The sequence below is a fragment of the Globicephala melas genome, chromosome 20 (assembly GCF_963455315.2).
Source record: "Globicephala melas chromosome 20, mGloMel1.2, whole genome shotgun sequence".
Taxonomy (NCBI): Eukaryota; Metazoa; Chordata; class Mammalia; order Artiodactyla; family Delphinidae; genus Globicephala; species Globicephala melas.
The window spans coordinates 33,074,275-33,086,239 of NC_083333.1; the positions used below are offsets into that span (position 1 = coordinate 33,074,275).

The 11,965-nt window shown below is 54.9% G+C and overlaps 1 protein-coding gene across 7 annotated transcripts; it reads right to left on the reverse strand.

Annotated features, from left to right (window-relative positions):
- Positions 1-12: 12 nt before the first annotated feature.
- On the reverse strand, positions 13-7,199 carry DUS1L (dihydrouridine synthase 1 like). 7 transcript variants are annotated; one of them, XM_060290128.2, is made up of 15 exons: positions 6,929-7,195; positions 5,821-6,067; positions 5,243-5,351; positions 4,680-4,730; positions 4,153-4,265; positions 3,516-3,598; positions 3,207-3,310; positions 2,856-3,000; positions 2,140-2,236; positions 1,972-2,060; positions 1,377-1,522; positions 852-889; positions 520-595; positions 318-419; positions 13-194 (listed from the first exon to the last, which is right to left on the reverse strand). In XM_060290128.2, exons 2-15 carry the CDS (start codon positions 6,055-6,057, stop codon positions 55-57), a joined length of 1,530 nt encoding a protein of 509 aa, XP_060146111.1. In that variant the 5' UTR covers positions 6,058-6,067; positions 6,929-7,195; the 3' UTR covers positions 13-54. The 7 variants fall into 7 exon arrangements, 2 of the variants coding, with proteins under 2 accessions (XP_060146111.1, XP_030699231.1); XM_030843371.3 differs by having other exon boundaries at positions 60-419; positions 6,929-7,190; XR_009560250.1 differs by lacking the exon at positions 13-194 and having other exon boundaries at positions 357-419; positions 852-1,522; positions 6,929-7,198.
- Between the last annotated feature and the right edge of the window lie 4,766 nt (positions 7,200-11,965).

Genomic DNA, 11,965 nt, shown 5'->3' on the forward strand with positions numbered 1-11,965 from the left:
TCAGGTCTTAAAGAACCTGAGTGGGAACGTCGTGTCTTTGAAATGATTTATTGTTCATCTTGAACACACGTGGGCTGTGAGGACGGGGCAGGTCCAGCCTGGGAGCCTGCTCCCTGGTGCAGCATCTCTGGGCCCCCAGCGTGGGCTGAAGGGAAGACCAGCTTGTCCTTCCGTGTGAAGTAGCAGGAGGTTCCCTGAGTAAAGGAGTTTCCTTAAGTGGGACGTTTCAAGGCTTCAGCAGCGGGCCTGGGGGGTGGCACATGGGGCTGCAGCTGCCCTTCAGGCCAGGGCACTGCCCATGACCTCTGGGAAGCCACCTGGTTCTCCAGGCCTGGCCTGCTGTGGTTCCTGCAGCCGCGGCTGGGCCCCCTTCCAGGCCAGAGACTTCTCCAGTTTGGTTTTAAAAAGCAGTCCATGACCTGGCAGAGGGACAAGAGAGGGAAATGGGGCTCAGGAGGCTGAGGGTCCACTGCCCACTACAGTGGGGGCGGGCGCCTGGTGGCAGCGGGCGCACCTCACCTGGACAGTCAGCCGTCTCTTTGAAAGCTCGCTTCTTGCAGCAGCCCCGGCACAGGTTAAACACACATCTGTTGCCCTGGACATAGGAAAGTGTGTGAGCCTGGGGCTAATGCTCCTCCCCTGGCCGGGCTGCAGCCTGAGTGAGTGGGCCCCGAGCACAGGTGGGGCTCTCCTGAAGATAGGCAGAGCCCCTTACACGACAGAAGCCACCCACCTTGGGCTGTGCCCAGGCTGCCCCCAAAACAGACAGGGAGAGGACCTCTTGCGCAGGTCCCCACCCCTCCCGGGGCTGAGCTCTACCCTGGGCGGTGTGGCTAGAAGGACAGACTCACCTTTGGGTTTCCACACTGATCACACTTTGCATATTTTGCTGGGAAAAGAGCAAAAGGAGGTGCTGGTTGAACTAGGTGAGCCCACCCACCACAGCCATCTCCTACATGTGGCCCCTGGCAGGTATCCCTGCTCCCTGCGGCTGGCCAGGCCAGGTGGCTTGCAGAGGGCAGAGGACGTAGTACTCACGATTGCGCCGGGAAACCTCATCCCATCTGCCCGAGGTGCACGGGCTCCATGCCCACCACCTCCCACTTGAAGGTCCTTCTTGGGAAAGCCGCCCCAGGCCCCACTCCCTTCCTCTCCAGCTGCCTCAGGGCAGCAGCTCAGGGACCGCAGCAGGCAGGGAGGCTGACTGGCTGTGGCCTCGTGGGACCCGCCAGTCTCCTTGGGGGCACATGGAAGGGTCACAGGGCCCTCCCTGGTGGACTCCCCATGGCTTAGGAAGCAGCAGAGCCACCTGACCCTGGGGGACCCAGGGCAGGGGCTGGCCACCTCCCAGGGCTCCAGTGGTGGGAGCATCTTACGCTTCAGCGAGGGGTCGAAGGTCTTATGGGGGTTCCTCAGTTTCTTCTTCTGCTTGTTCTTGGACAAGACGTCTGTACTGCCCTCCTCCTCCTCCAGGGCCCGCTTGCTACGGGCACCCCCGCTCTCCCTGCTCCCGTCCCTGGGCCTGAAAGGGAGAATCAGCGGGCGGAGCTGAGGGACACTCATGAGAGGCAGCCCGCCAGCTGCAGTCCCCGGGTGAGGATGTGTGCAACTCCACTGAGGCCCCAGCAGCCGGCACAGAGGCTGGGACACCAGTGTCTGAGCCACTGAGTCCTGGGCGGGGCTGTGGCTACAGATGACAGCCTAGCCTCACCTCAGAAAAGCCAGAGGAAGCTAGGGAGGGTCAACCTCTTGACCCCAGGGCAAACCCACTCAGGATCAGAGGAGCTTAGAGAAGCATCTTATGAAAAAAGCCATTTAAAACCTAAACATAGGCTGACAAGGAGGAGGCCCCTGGCCCCTGAGGGATGAAGCACCCCAGCCAAGGGGGGCAGCAGGCAGAACAGCCCCCTCCTCCATGTAACCCTCTCGCACCCCCCCACCCCCCTGCCAGCCCACATGCGGGAGGCTCACCCTGGCCGGAAGTAGGGCTGGCAGATCCAGTGGAAGAAAGGCAAGCCGCCTGAAGGCTTCTCTCCCTCCTTCTGCCTGGATATATCCTCCTGCAAAAGCCCAGAGGGCCCTCGGTTAGAGGCCCAAGGCCCAAGCCTCTTTCCCACTACACATTAGCCCAGCACCTACCTGACACCGCAGCTTCAGCTCCTGGCTCACTGCGGCAATGCCCTCCAGGGTCTTCACTTTGGCGAGCTCCTCTCGAAGCTGCTGATGCACCTGCAGCCTGATGCAGACGCCCCATCACAGAGCCAACCCAGCACCCAGCTCCCAACCACCAACCCTGAGCCCTGGGCACAGAGGAGCACGGTCTTTCCTCCCACCCAACCTCACCATGTCACCGCGGCCCTCCCAGACTCGGTGGCAGGTGGTTTTGTAAATGTCTGTGGAGAGCTCGTCTTAAAAACCCCAATGCAGGGCTTCCCTGGTGGCACAGTGGTTAAGAATCCTGCCAATGCAGGGGACAAGGGTTTGAGCCCTGGCGTGGGAATATCCCACATGCCGCGCAGCAACTAAGCCCATACGCCACAACTACTGAGCCTGCGCTCTAGAGCCCGCGAGCCACAACTACTGAACCTGCGTGCCACAACTACTGAAGCCCGCGCGCCTAGAGCCTGTGCTCCGCAACGAGAAGCCACCACAATGAGAAGCCTGCGCACCTCAACAAAGCATAGCCCCCGCTCGCCGCAACTAGAGAAAGCCCACATGCAGCAATGAAGACCCATGCAGCCAAAAATAAATAAATAAAATAAATTTTAAAAAAAATTTAAGAAAAAAACAAACAAACCCCAATGTTCCAGGCAGGCCTCAGACCAGACAGCGTTTGCCCTGGGGGGGCAACTCACGTGTGGTGCCACAGCTTAAAGAGGTGGGCCCGGACGTAGGACAGAGGGCAGGGGTGCTGCCGCACGATGTCCAGGTACTCCTCGGCCAGCTCCCACACGGCAGGACTGCGGCCCTCGAACAGGGCAGGGTTGTGCAGGTTTCCCTCTGCAGGAGGAAGGCAATGCAAGGCTCAGGGGCCCCCGTGCCTCGCCACTGCAAGGGCAAGGCTGGCCCATCAGGCAGATGGAGACTTCAGGGATGACAGCGTGAAGCCTAAGGCTCTGCAGCTGGGCCAATGGTGCCATGATGCAAACAGGCCCCTCCAGCATCTGCCAGTGGTGGCCCAGCTGTGGGCAAGGGCACAGCCTCACCTGCACTCATGACCCCTTGCACCCCCGTGTCCTGGATGCAGCGTTCCACGTCCCGCAGGCACTGGATGTTCCCATTGGCAAACACGGGGATGGCCACTGCCTTCCTGTTGGGGAACAGGATGGGCAGATGCTCAGAAGGATGCTGTTTCCCCCCACAACCCTGGGGGGAGGGCCAGGCCCCCAAACTCCATCTTCCCACTGTGCTGTTCACCCCCAGGCCCAGCACCCCTCCTGGTGCCCAAAGGGCTGAGGGCCTTGCCTTGGGGCTGGGCTGTCTCCCTGCCCTGGGTTCACCCCGTGTCCACTCACCGCACAGCCTTGATGTGCTCCCAGGACGCGGTGCCCGACAAGGGCCCCTTCTGCTCCTTGGTGCGCCCGTGGACAGTCAGCAACTAGGACACAGCAGCACCTGGCTCGGCCCCACTCTCAACTGCGGCCCCCAAACCAACTCCAGGGGACCCTCTGCCTTCGGCTTTTAGGGTATCAACTTCCCATGCAGAGCAGAGGAAAGGCCGCCCTGTGCCTCGCTCACTCAGTGCTGCACTTGAGGCCAGCTGACACCCTGGGGGTGCTGCCTGGGGCTTGCACGTCAGAGCCAGCCTACTACGCCACCCAGGATGTGGAGGTGAGAGGCCCAGACCCTTTCAAGGGCCAGTCCTCTCTGTAGTGGCAGCACCCCCGCTGCCCAAGGCCAAAGGTGTGAGGGAGGAACAGGCACCAGCCTGACCCCAGGGCTGGTGGGGGGTGGGTGGGAAGAAGGTGGTTGAGGCCCAGCACCTCCCCCTGCACAATACTGGCCTCCTGGGCCCAAGCATGGGGCTCCCCTCCCCTCATCAGGCCTCACCTAAAGGTCACTGATTCCTGCCCACCCCAGAGGGTAAACCCTCAAGGGGCACTCCTGGAGGCGGGGGAACAGTGCAGGGCCCCGGGAGCCCATAGCCCTCACCTGGCAGCCAGCCTTTTCCAGCATCTGGGCGTACCTTACGGTCTTGTCAATCTCTGGGAAGACACGGATCTTGCATGTGACAGGGACAGAAAGTTTTTCGTGGGCTAGCAGAACTAGGGAAAGGCAGAGTCAGCTCCTGAGAGAGCTGTGGTGCCACCTTCAGGCAGGGTGTGGGGACCCATGGCTGAGCCCCCAAAGGAGCAAAGGCCCTGCAGATGCCCCGCGCTGGCTCCCTCTCGATGGCAGCTGAGAGCTGCACCTCTGACCCTAGGGCATTGGAGAGGCCAGGACTGGGTGGGCGAGGATGCCGCCCTCCAGCACCTACTATCTGGTTCGACGGGGGGACAGCAGGAGCGGGACAGGCGACTTCACAGCCACCTTCTACAGTGGAAAGGCGCGGGGGTTGCCACAGCCAACAGGACTCTGCCAGCCACTGTCCTCTCCTGAACCCTGCCAGGCTGTCTCAGGCCTGCCACCCAACCACAACGTGGCCCCAAGTCCCCGCAGGTAGTGTGTGGCCAACTCACTCATCCTTTGGAGGAGGTCCCACTCCTCCTGCAGGAAGGCGCCATAGTGACCTGCGAAGAACAAGCATGCCCTCTGCAACCCCCTCTCGAGTGACATGGGCCTCGAGCTGCCTGGCCAGGTTCTATTAGCCCGGCGGCCTGAGCTCAAGGGTGCTGAATGGAATGCCCACCCCACACGGTCTCTGACCAGCCAGCAACTCCTCAGGCACAGTGAGGGAGAAAGGCTGAAATGCCAGGGCAGCAGCCACTGGTCCCTCAGGCAGCACGAGGGCGTGGTGGGGACTTTTCAGCAAAACACATTTATCCAGAGGGAGCCCAACAACTTCCCAGGACGTGGTGAGCCCCTGACAGCCAGCTGAACCCTGTCCCCCGCCCTCAGTGCCTGAGAAGGGCCGCTCTCCAGAAAGAGGAGCAAAGAAAGGGCCGGTGGCTGCCTGAGCTGCTGCCATCAGAGGCAGGGCCAGGCCCCTGGCCAGCTCAGCCACACTGGGCACCTCTGGGCTTGGAGTCCACCCCAGCCAAAAGCTTGTGCAATGACACAGAACCCCAGAACAGGAACTCACCTCGCTTGGCTATCATCTGCGGGCAGCCCAAATTCAGGTCGATGGCATCGCAGTAGTCCTGAGCCAGGAGAGCTGCCTGGACAAACACCTCCGGGTCATTGGCACAGAACTGAAAGAGACATGAAAGTTACCATGAGCCCAAGCCAGTCCCACACGGGTTCATAGGTGACCAGTGGGGGTGTTGCCCGAGGGGATGACCACAGGATGGCATCCTATCTTAGATGTTTACAATTTAACCAAGCTGGGATGCGTTCCCATGCCACCACGAGACCGAGTTACGAATTCACACAATTCTCCCAGTTGTAGCAGAAAGCCAGTATCACTGACTTTGTGAAGAGCAGAGCCATTCTCTCTAACTGTTCTGATAAAGAGGGAGCACTAGGGGTGATGCTGGGGAGGGGGCTGCGAATCTTCCATCGCACCCAGGTCGTCCGTTCACCAAAAGCCTGAGGCAGCTCCCAGGAAGAGGTCAATCTCTGGGAGAACTGGCCCACCCCCCCCACTCCGATCTCATGAAGCCTTTTCCGGAAAGGCCCAGGGAGAGGTGCTCGGCCAGCATTCTGGGCTGGGCTGCCCACCTGCACAATGAGAGGCCGGTCCTCGGGGCACACGTCGCAGTACAGGTTCTCCTTGCGGTAGTTGGCATCTCGAATGAAGACCTGGGCGTGCAGCATGGGTGTGTAGCACAGCTGGGCCCCGTGGCGGCGGCTCAGCAGCCTCCAGGCCAGCTCGCTTTGGTCCACCATGGGGGCCACCACGTGGCGGGCCCCCCCCAGGGTACAGCTCCAGAACTCGAAGCCCTGCAGCTTTGGCATCGTCTCCACACTGAGGGGTAAGACCAGGGGCTCAGCCGCGGCCAACGGAGCGCAGGTGTAGGAGCCGACCCTCCTCGAGGCCGCTCCAGTGCTGCCCGATGGTCACAAATGTGGACACTAAGGATGTCAGCTGGTGCAGGCCAGGAACTGAAGCCCCAGTGCCGGTTGCCTTCCAGTGGAAACCTTGGTCAGGTCACTCAACCTCTCTGAGCTTTAACCCCTTACTTCTTAGCGGGATTAAGATGTCTGCCTGGCAGGACTGGCGTGAAGAGTAAATGGAACAGTACATCCTGTCAGTGCCTAGCCCAGAGGAGGCTACCCTAAAAGGCAGCTACGACCCAGAAGACTCGGGGACCCCCACCAAAGCAGGACCATCCAGTGGCGACACTCCTGGAAGCCTGCAAAATGCCTGCCCTCCCTGCCCACCAAGGGGCTCAGGGCAGTCACCTGGACACTCTGTGCTCTCCTCTGGGTGCCAGGTTTATAAAAGCACTAAGAGTACTTTCCCCTCTGTCTTATCTTACCTATGCCCGGCCAGCCTTATAGGAGCCATCGTTCCCTACAGGGGCTTAACAGGTGGTAGCCGAGAAACGATTACAATCCGAAACACCGGAGAACGGACTATGAGGGAGGCTTACTTTCAGAGAACACTCACCTCCTGTACCTAGTTTGGGAATTATTAAGCATGGTCATCAGCTTAACAACTGCCTAAGTGCCCAGCTGTGGGTTTGAGAATTTCGGAAATTGTTAAGTTACATGTAAAAATCACCTAGGTCGCCAGTGTGTTGCCCAGCGGGGCATCCTCCACCCCCACCCGAAGGAAGAGCCCCGGGAACCCGAGAACCGCGGGTCAAATCCGCAGGGAACCTACTTGGGCGGACCCGGGCCACCTGAGCGCCCGAGCCAGGCTGAGGCTCCTCCCGACGCAGCTACGCCCTTCGGAGCCGGGGGCGAGGCGGGGCGGCCTGGAGCTCCGGGGGTGAGGCCGGGGTCCCGCGGGGTGCGGCTCCTGTGCTCGCACCGCGTCCTGAGGCCGCCACACCTGGGTTGCCGCCGGACCGCAGCCGAGCTCAGAGCTCCGCGCTGGGTCCGCCGGAAGGTGCTCCGCCAGGGAGGTCCGGGCAGCCCGCGGTGCGGCGAGAAATGCGTCCCCGGGAAACCGCTCCCGGCGGCGGAGGGGCGGTACGCGGGGTCGGGGGTCGCAGGGCGGAGGTTGGCTCCGCCCGGCGCGGTGGGGCGGGTTCGCGGGTGGCGGGCCGGGCAGGGAGCGCCGAGAGTCACCCCTCGCTCGCGGCGGGTATCGCCCGGCTTGAGCTCCCGCCTTTCCCCGCAGAGGAGCTCGGAGCTAAAGTCCTCGCCTCGGCCCCGCGCGCGGAACCTCATAGAAACCTTCGAAGGATCGAAATCGCCGTTTTATCGCGGAAGGCAAACACTGCGCGAACTTCCTGCCCCCCATAGTGCGACGCTCGGCTGCCCAGACCCACAGAATTCTTCGTTTTAAACCCAAGACGTGCGAGTCACCTGCTTAGAAAATATGATCACAAACTTACCTCCTGCTTGTTCCCCTAAGCACTCTCTTCTCTTTCCTAAAGAAACCGATTGGTCTTCTCTTTCCCCTCCCTCCCTTTCTCCTATTACCTTAGGTACAGAAACCCCTACCTCTGATTACTGCGTGCACGTCTTCTGTACCCGCCAGAGGGTGTGAATACACTTTGCTTTCTTCCTGTTCACCTGTCTTTTGTCAATTAATTTTCAGGACCTCCAAGTACAGTCCCAAAAGGGAAGAGGGAAAATTTTTCCTCTGGCAGAACCAAGTTTCATTGTATCATTTCATCCTTAAGGATTTCAACATACCCAAAGGACAGGAGTTTTTAGAGAAACAACCACAATATCATTAACACACCTGAAAAATAACAATTTCCTAATATCAAATATCCATCCTTGTGTGTCCAATATGGCAGCCAGCTGTCATATCTTGAGTGCTCGAATGTGACTGGTCTGAATTAAGACGTGCTGTAACAGTAAAAAGACACACCAGTTTTCAAAGATTTAGTGGGAAACAAAAAAAGTAAAAGAATTCATAATTTAAAGAATATTGATGACATGTTGAAATAATATTTTTATATTAGGTTAAATACATTATTGAAAATAATTTTATCTTTTTATCTTTCTCAATGTGGCTACTAGAAAATTTATATTTATGTATGTGGGTGGGATTTCTGGAATAGCAGATTGAGGAGCTCACCAAATCTCATCCCCAAAAAGCAGTGATAAAACTGGGCAGAACTGTTAAAAGCAACCATTCCAGGACTCTGGAAGTTGACCAAAGGCATACAATATTTGAAAAGCACTTATTAAAAAAAAAGTACTGAACATCTGTAAGAAGAACAATGGGAGTCTGTGGAGTTTTAGTATTGAACTACTTTTATTTCCTCCCTCCCCATGGTAGTTCCACCAGAGCCAGGTAGGCCTTGAGGACCTCAAGTTCCTACAGACACTGGAGAGAGCTGGCTTGATTGGGGGAGGGGGAAAGCCCCAAAGAACAATTGCAATCACAGTAGCAAATAACTGGGTAGAGGCCTGTATCTCAGCTGCCTGAGGCCATGATAATGGTTGGAGCAAGCAATAGTCCAGCCAGAAATTTTTTTTTTTTTTTTTTTTTTGCGGTACGCGGGCCTCTCACTGTTGTGGCCTCTCCTGTTGCAGAGCACAGGTTCAGGACGCGCAGGCTCAGCGGCCATGGCTCACGGGCCCAGCCACTCTGCGGCATGTGGGATCTTCCTGGACCGGGGCACGAACCCGTGTCCCCTGCATCGGCAGGTGGACTCTCAACCACTGCGCCACCAGGGAAGCCCAATACTGTGTCTTGAATATCACAGCAGTCTTCCTTATTTTCCGTGGGAATGGGCTGTCGCTTAGTACGTCAATCACCTCTTATGGACATGTCAGTGATCTCTTGATATTTTGCAACTTCAAATAATGCTGCAATGAGGGACTTCTCTGGTGGCGCAGTGGTTGGGAGTCGCCTGCCAATGCAGGGGACACGGGTTCGAGTCCTGTTCTGGGAGGATCCCATGTGCCACGGAGCAACTAAGCCCGTGCACCACAACTACTGAGCCTGCACTCTAGAGCCTGTGAGCCACAACTACTGAGCCCACGTGCCACAACTGCTGAAGCCCGCATGCCTGGAGCCTGTGCTCCGCAACGGGAGAAGCCACCGCAGTGAGAAGCCCATGCACCTCAATAAAGAGTAGCCCCCACTCGCCACAACTAGAGAAGGCCTGTGCGCGGGAACGAAGACCCAACACAGCCAAATAATAATAATAATAATAATAATAATGCTGCAATGAATCTGCTTGTGTATGTGTGGTTTGGTTTTTTACAAAAATTGCTGTAGATATACATTTAGGATAAATTACAAGACGTGGGAATGCATAGGTAATCTTTCTGCAGATTGCCAAATTCCTTCCAGAGGATTTGTGCTCTTTTGCATTGCCACCAGCAGCGCATGAGTCCGTCTCCCCACGGCCTCACCATCAGAGGATGTAGGCGGTGTTCTCAATTTGTGCCTGTCTGATGGGTAAGGTATGAGATAGCTCAGTGTGGTTGTCGTTTGTATTTCTCTTAGAATGAGAGAAGTGTCTTATTATGTTAGGTGTCTAAGTGACTTTTATTTGGTATATATATATATAAACTTTTTAACAGATTTATTGAGGTATAATTAACAGTTTAAAACTGCACATAAGGTGACAAGGAAATAAGTTTTTACATGTATGTAAACAGTAAAACTACCACAATCAAAATAATGGAAATATTTATTATCCCGCATGCTTCCTCTACCCCTTTGTAAGTCCTCCCTCCCCTCCCCCCCTCCTATCCCTAGCAAACACTGATCCATTTTCTTTTTTTTTTTTTTTTTTTTTTTTGCTGTACATGGGCCTCTCACTGTTGTGGCCTCTCCCATTGCAGAGCACAGGCTCCGGACGCGCAGGCTCAGCGACCATGGCTCACAGGTCCAGCCGCTCCACGGCATGTGGGATCTTCCCAGACCGGGGCACGAACCCGTGTCCCCCGCATTGGCAGGCAGACTCCCAACCACTGCGCCACCAGGGAAGCCCTGATCCATTTTCTGTTGCAGATTAATTTTCCTTTCTAGAACTTTGTATAAATGGAGTCATATTACATAGACAGATGGTCCCCAACTTATGATGGTTCAACTTACGATTTTTTTTACTTTATGATGGTGTGAAAGCAATACACATTCAGTAGGAACCATATTTCAAATTTTGAACGTTGCTCTTTTCCAAGCTAGCAATATGCAGTCTGGTCCTCTCCCGTGATGCTGGGCAGCGGCAGCGAGCGCAGTCCCCAGTCAGCCCGTGATACGAGGGTGAACAAGCATCCTGGACCCAGACAACCATTCTGATTTTCACTGTCAGTATGGTATTTAATCCGTTACGTGAGACAGTCAACACTTTATTATAAAATAGAGCTTGTGTTAGGTGATTTTGCCTCACTGCCCACTGATGTTGGTGTTCTGAGCACATTTGAGGTGGGCGAGGCTCAGCTGTGATGTTCGGTAGTTTAGGTGTAGCAAGTGCATTTTCAGGTCACGGTATTTTCAATTTATGATGGGTTTATTGGTCATAATCCCATCGTAAGTCAAGGAAAAGCTGTCCTCTTCTCTGGTCTGGTGTCTTGCACTCAGCATTATTATTTTGAGATTCATCCATGCTTCTGTGTGTATCAGTAGTTCATTCCTTTTTATTGTGGAGTGGTATTCCATTTCAGAAATGAACCACAATTTGTCTGCCTATTCACCTGTGAAGGATTGTTGTTTCTAGTTTTTGGCTATTCCAAATAAGGCTGCAGGAAGCATTCACGGACAAGTCTTTGTGTGGACATATGCTCTGTTTCTCTCGGGTAAATGCCTAGGAGTGGAATGGCTGGGGCATATGGTAGGTGCGTGTTGAACCTTTCAAAGAAATCGCCAAACTGTTTTCCCGTGTGGTTCCACCATTTTGCATTCCCACCAGCAACGTAGAAAAGTTCGTTTCTCCACATCCTCACCAACACTTGGTATGCCTAATTTTAGCCATGCAAATACGTGTGTGATATCTCAATGCGCTTTTAAAAAAATATTTATTTATTTAGCTGCGCCATGTCTTACCTGCGGCTCGTGGGATCTTTTCTTTTTTCTGGTACGCGGGCCTCTCACTGTTGCGGCCTCTCCCGTTGCGGAGCACAGGCTCCGGACGCGCAGGCTCAGCGGCCATGGCTAACGGGCCCAGCCACCCCACCGCATGTGGGATCTTCTCGGACTGGGGCACGAACCCATGTCCCCTACATCGGCAGGCGGACTCTCAACCACTGCGCCACCAGGGAAGCCCTGCCTATATCTTCTTGACTTTGTGTTTTGTGTGGGATTTGTTCATTTCTAAGTTGTCCAATTGTTTGGCATTAAGTTGTTCATAACATTCCCTTACTAGCCTTTTAATATATGTAGAATCTTAGTGATGTCACCTCTGTCGTTCCTGATACTATTGGTAATTTGTGTTTTTTCTATTTTTTTTCCCAGCTCAATCTGTTTTAAGGTTTATGAATTACTGGTCTTCTCAAAGAAGATTTTAATTTCATTTTCTGCTTTTCTGTTTCCTATTTGACTTTCACTCTGATATGTATTATTTCCTCTATTCTGCTTAGTTTGGGTTTCATTTGCTCTTCTTTGTTTAGTTTAAGGCAGAATTTGAAGTCATTAATTTGAGACATTTCTTCTTTTTTGACATAGACCTTTATTGTTATGTATTTCCCCTACACTGCTTTAGCTGTACACTACAAATTTTGGCATGCCGTCTTCATTTTCAGTCAGTTCAAAATACTTTCTGATTTCTCTTCTGATTTCTTCTTC

Excerpts from the sequence above, each read along its gene's own strand:
- DUS1L (XM_060290128.2), bottom strand. The coding sequence starts at position 6,057 with ATGCCAAAGCTGCAGGGCTTCGAGTTCTGGAGCTGTACCCTGGGGGGG. Across the intron at positions 4,266-4,679 it reads GGACCTCCTCCAAAGGATGA|TTCTGCTAGCCCACGAAAAA; the intron begins GTGAGTTGGCCA and ends GCCTTTCCCTAG. Across the intron at positions 596-851 it reads ATCAGTGTGGAAACCCAAAG|GGCAACAGATGTGTGTTTAA; the intron begins GTGAGTCTGTCC and ends TCCTATGTCCAG.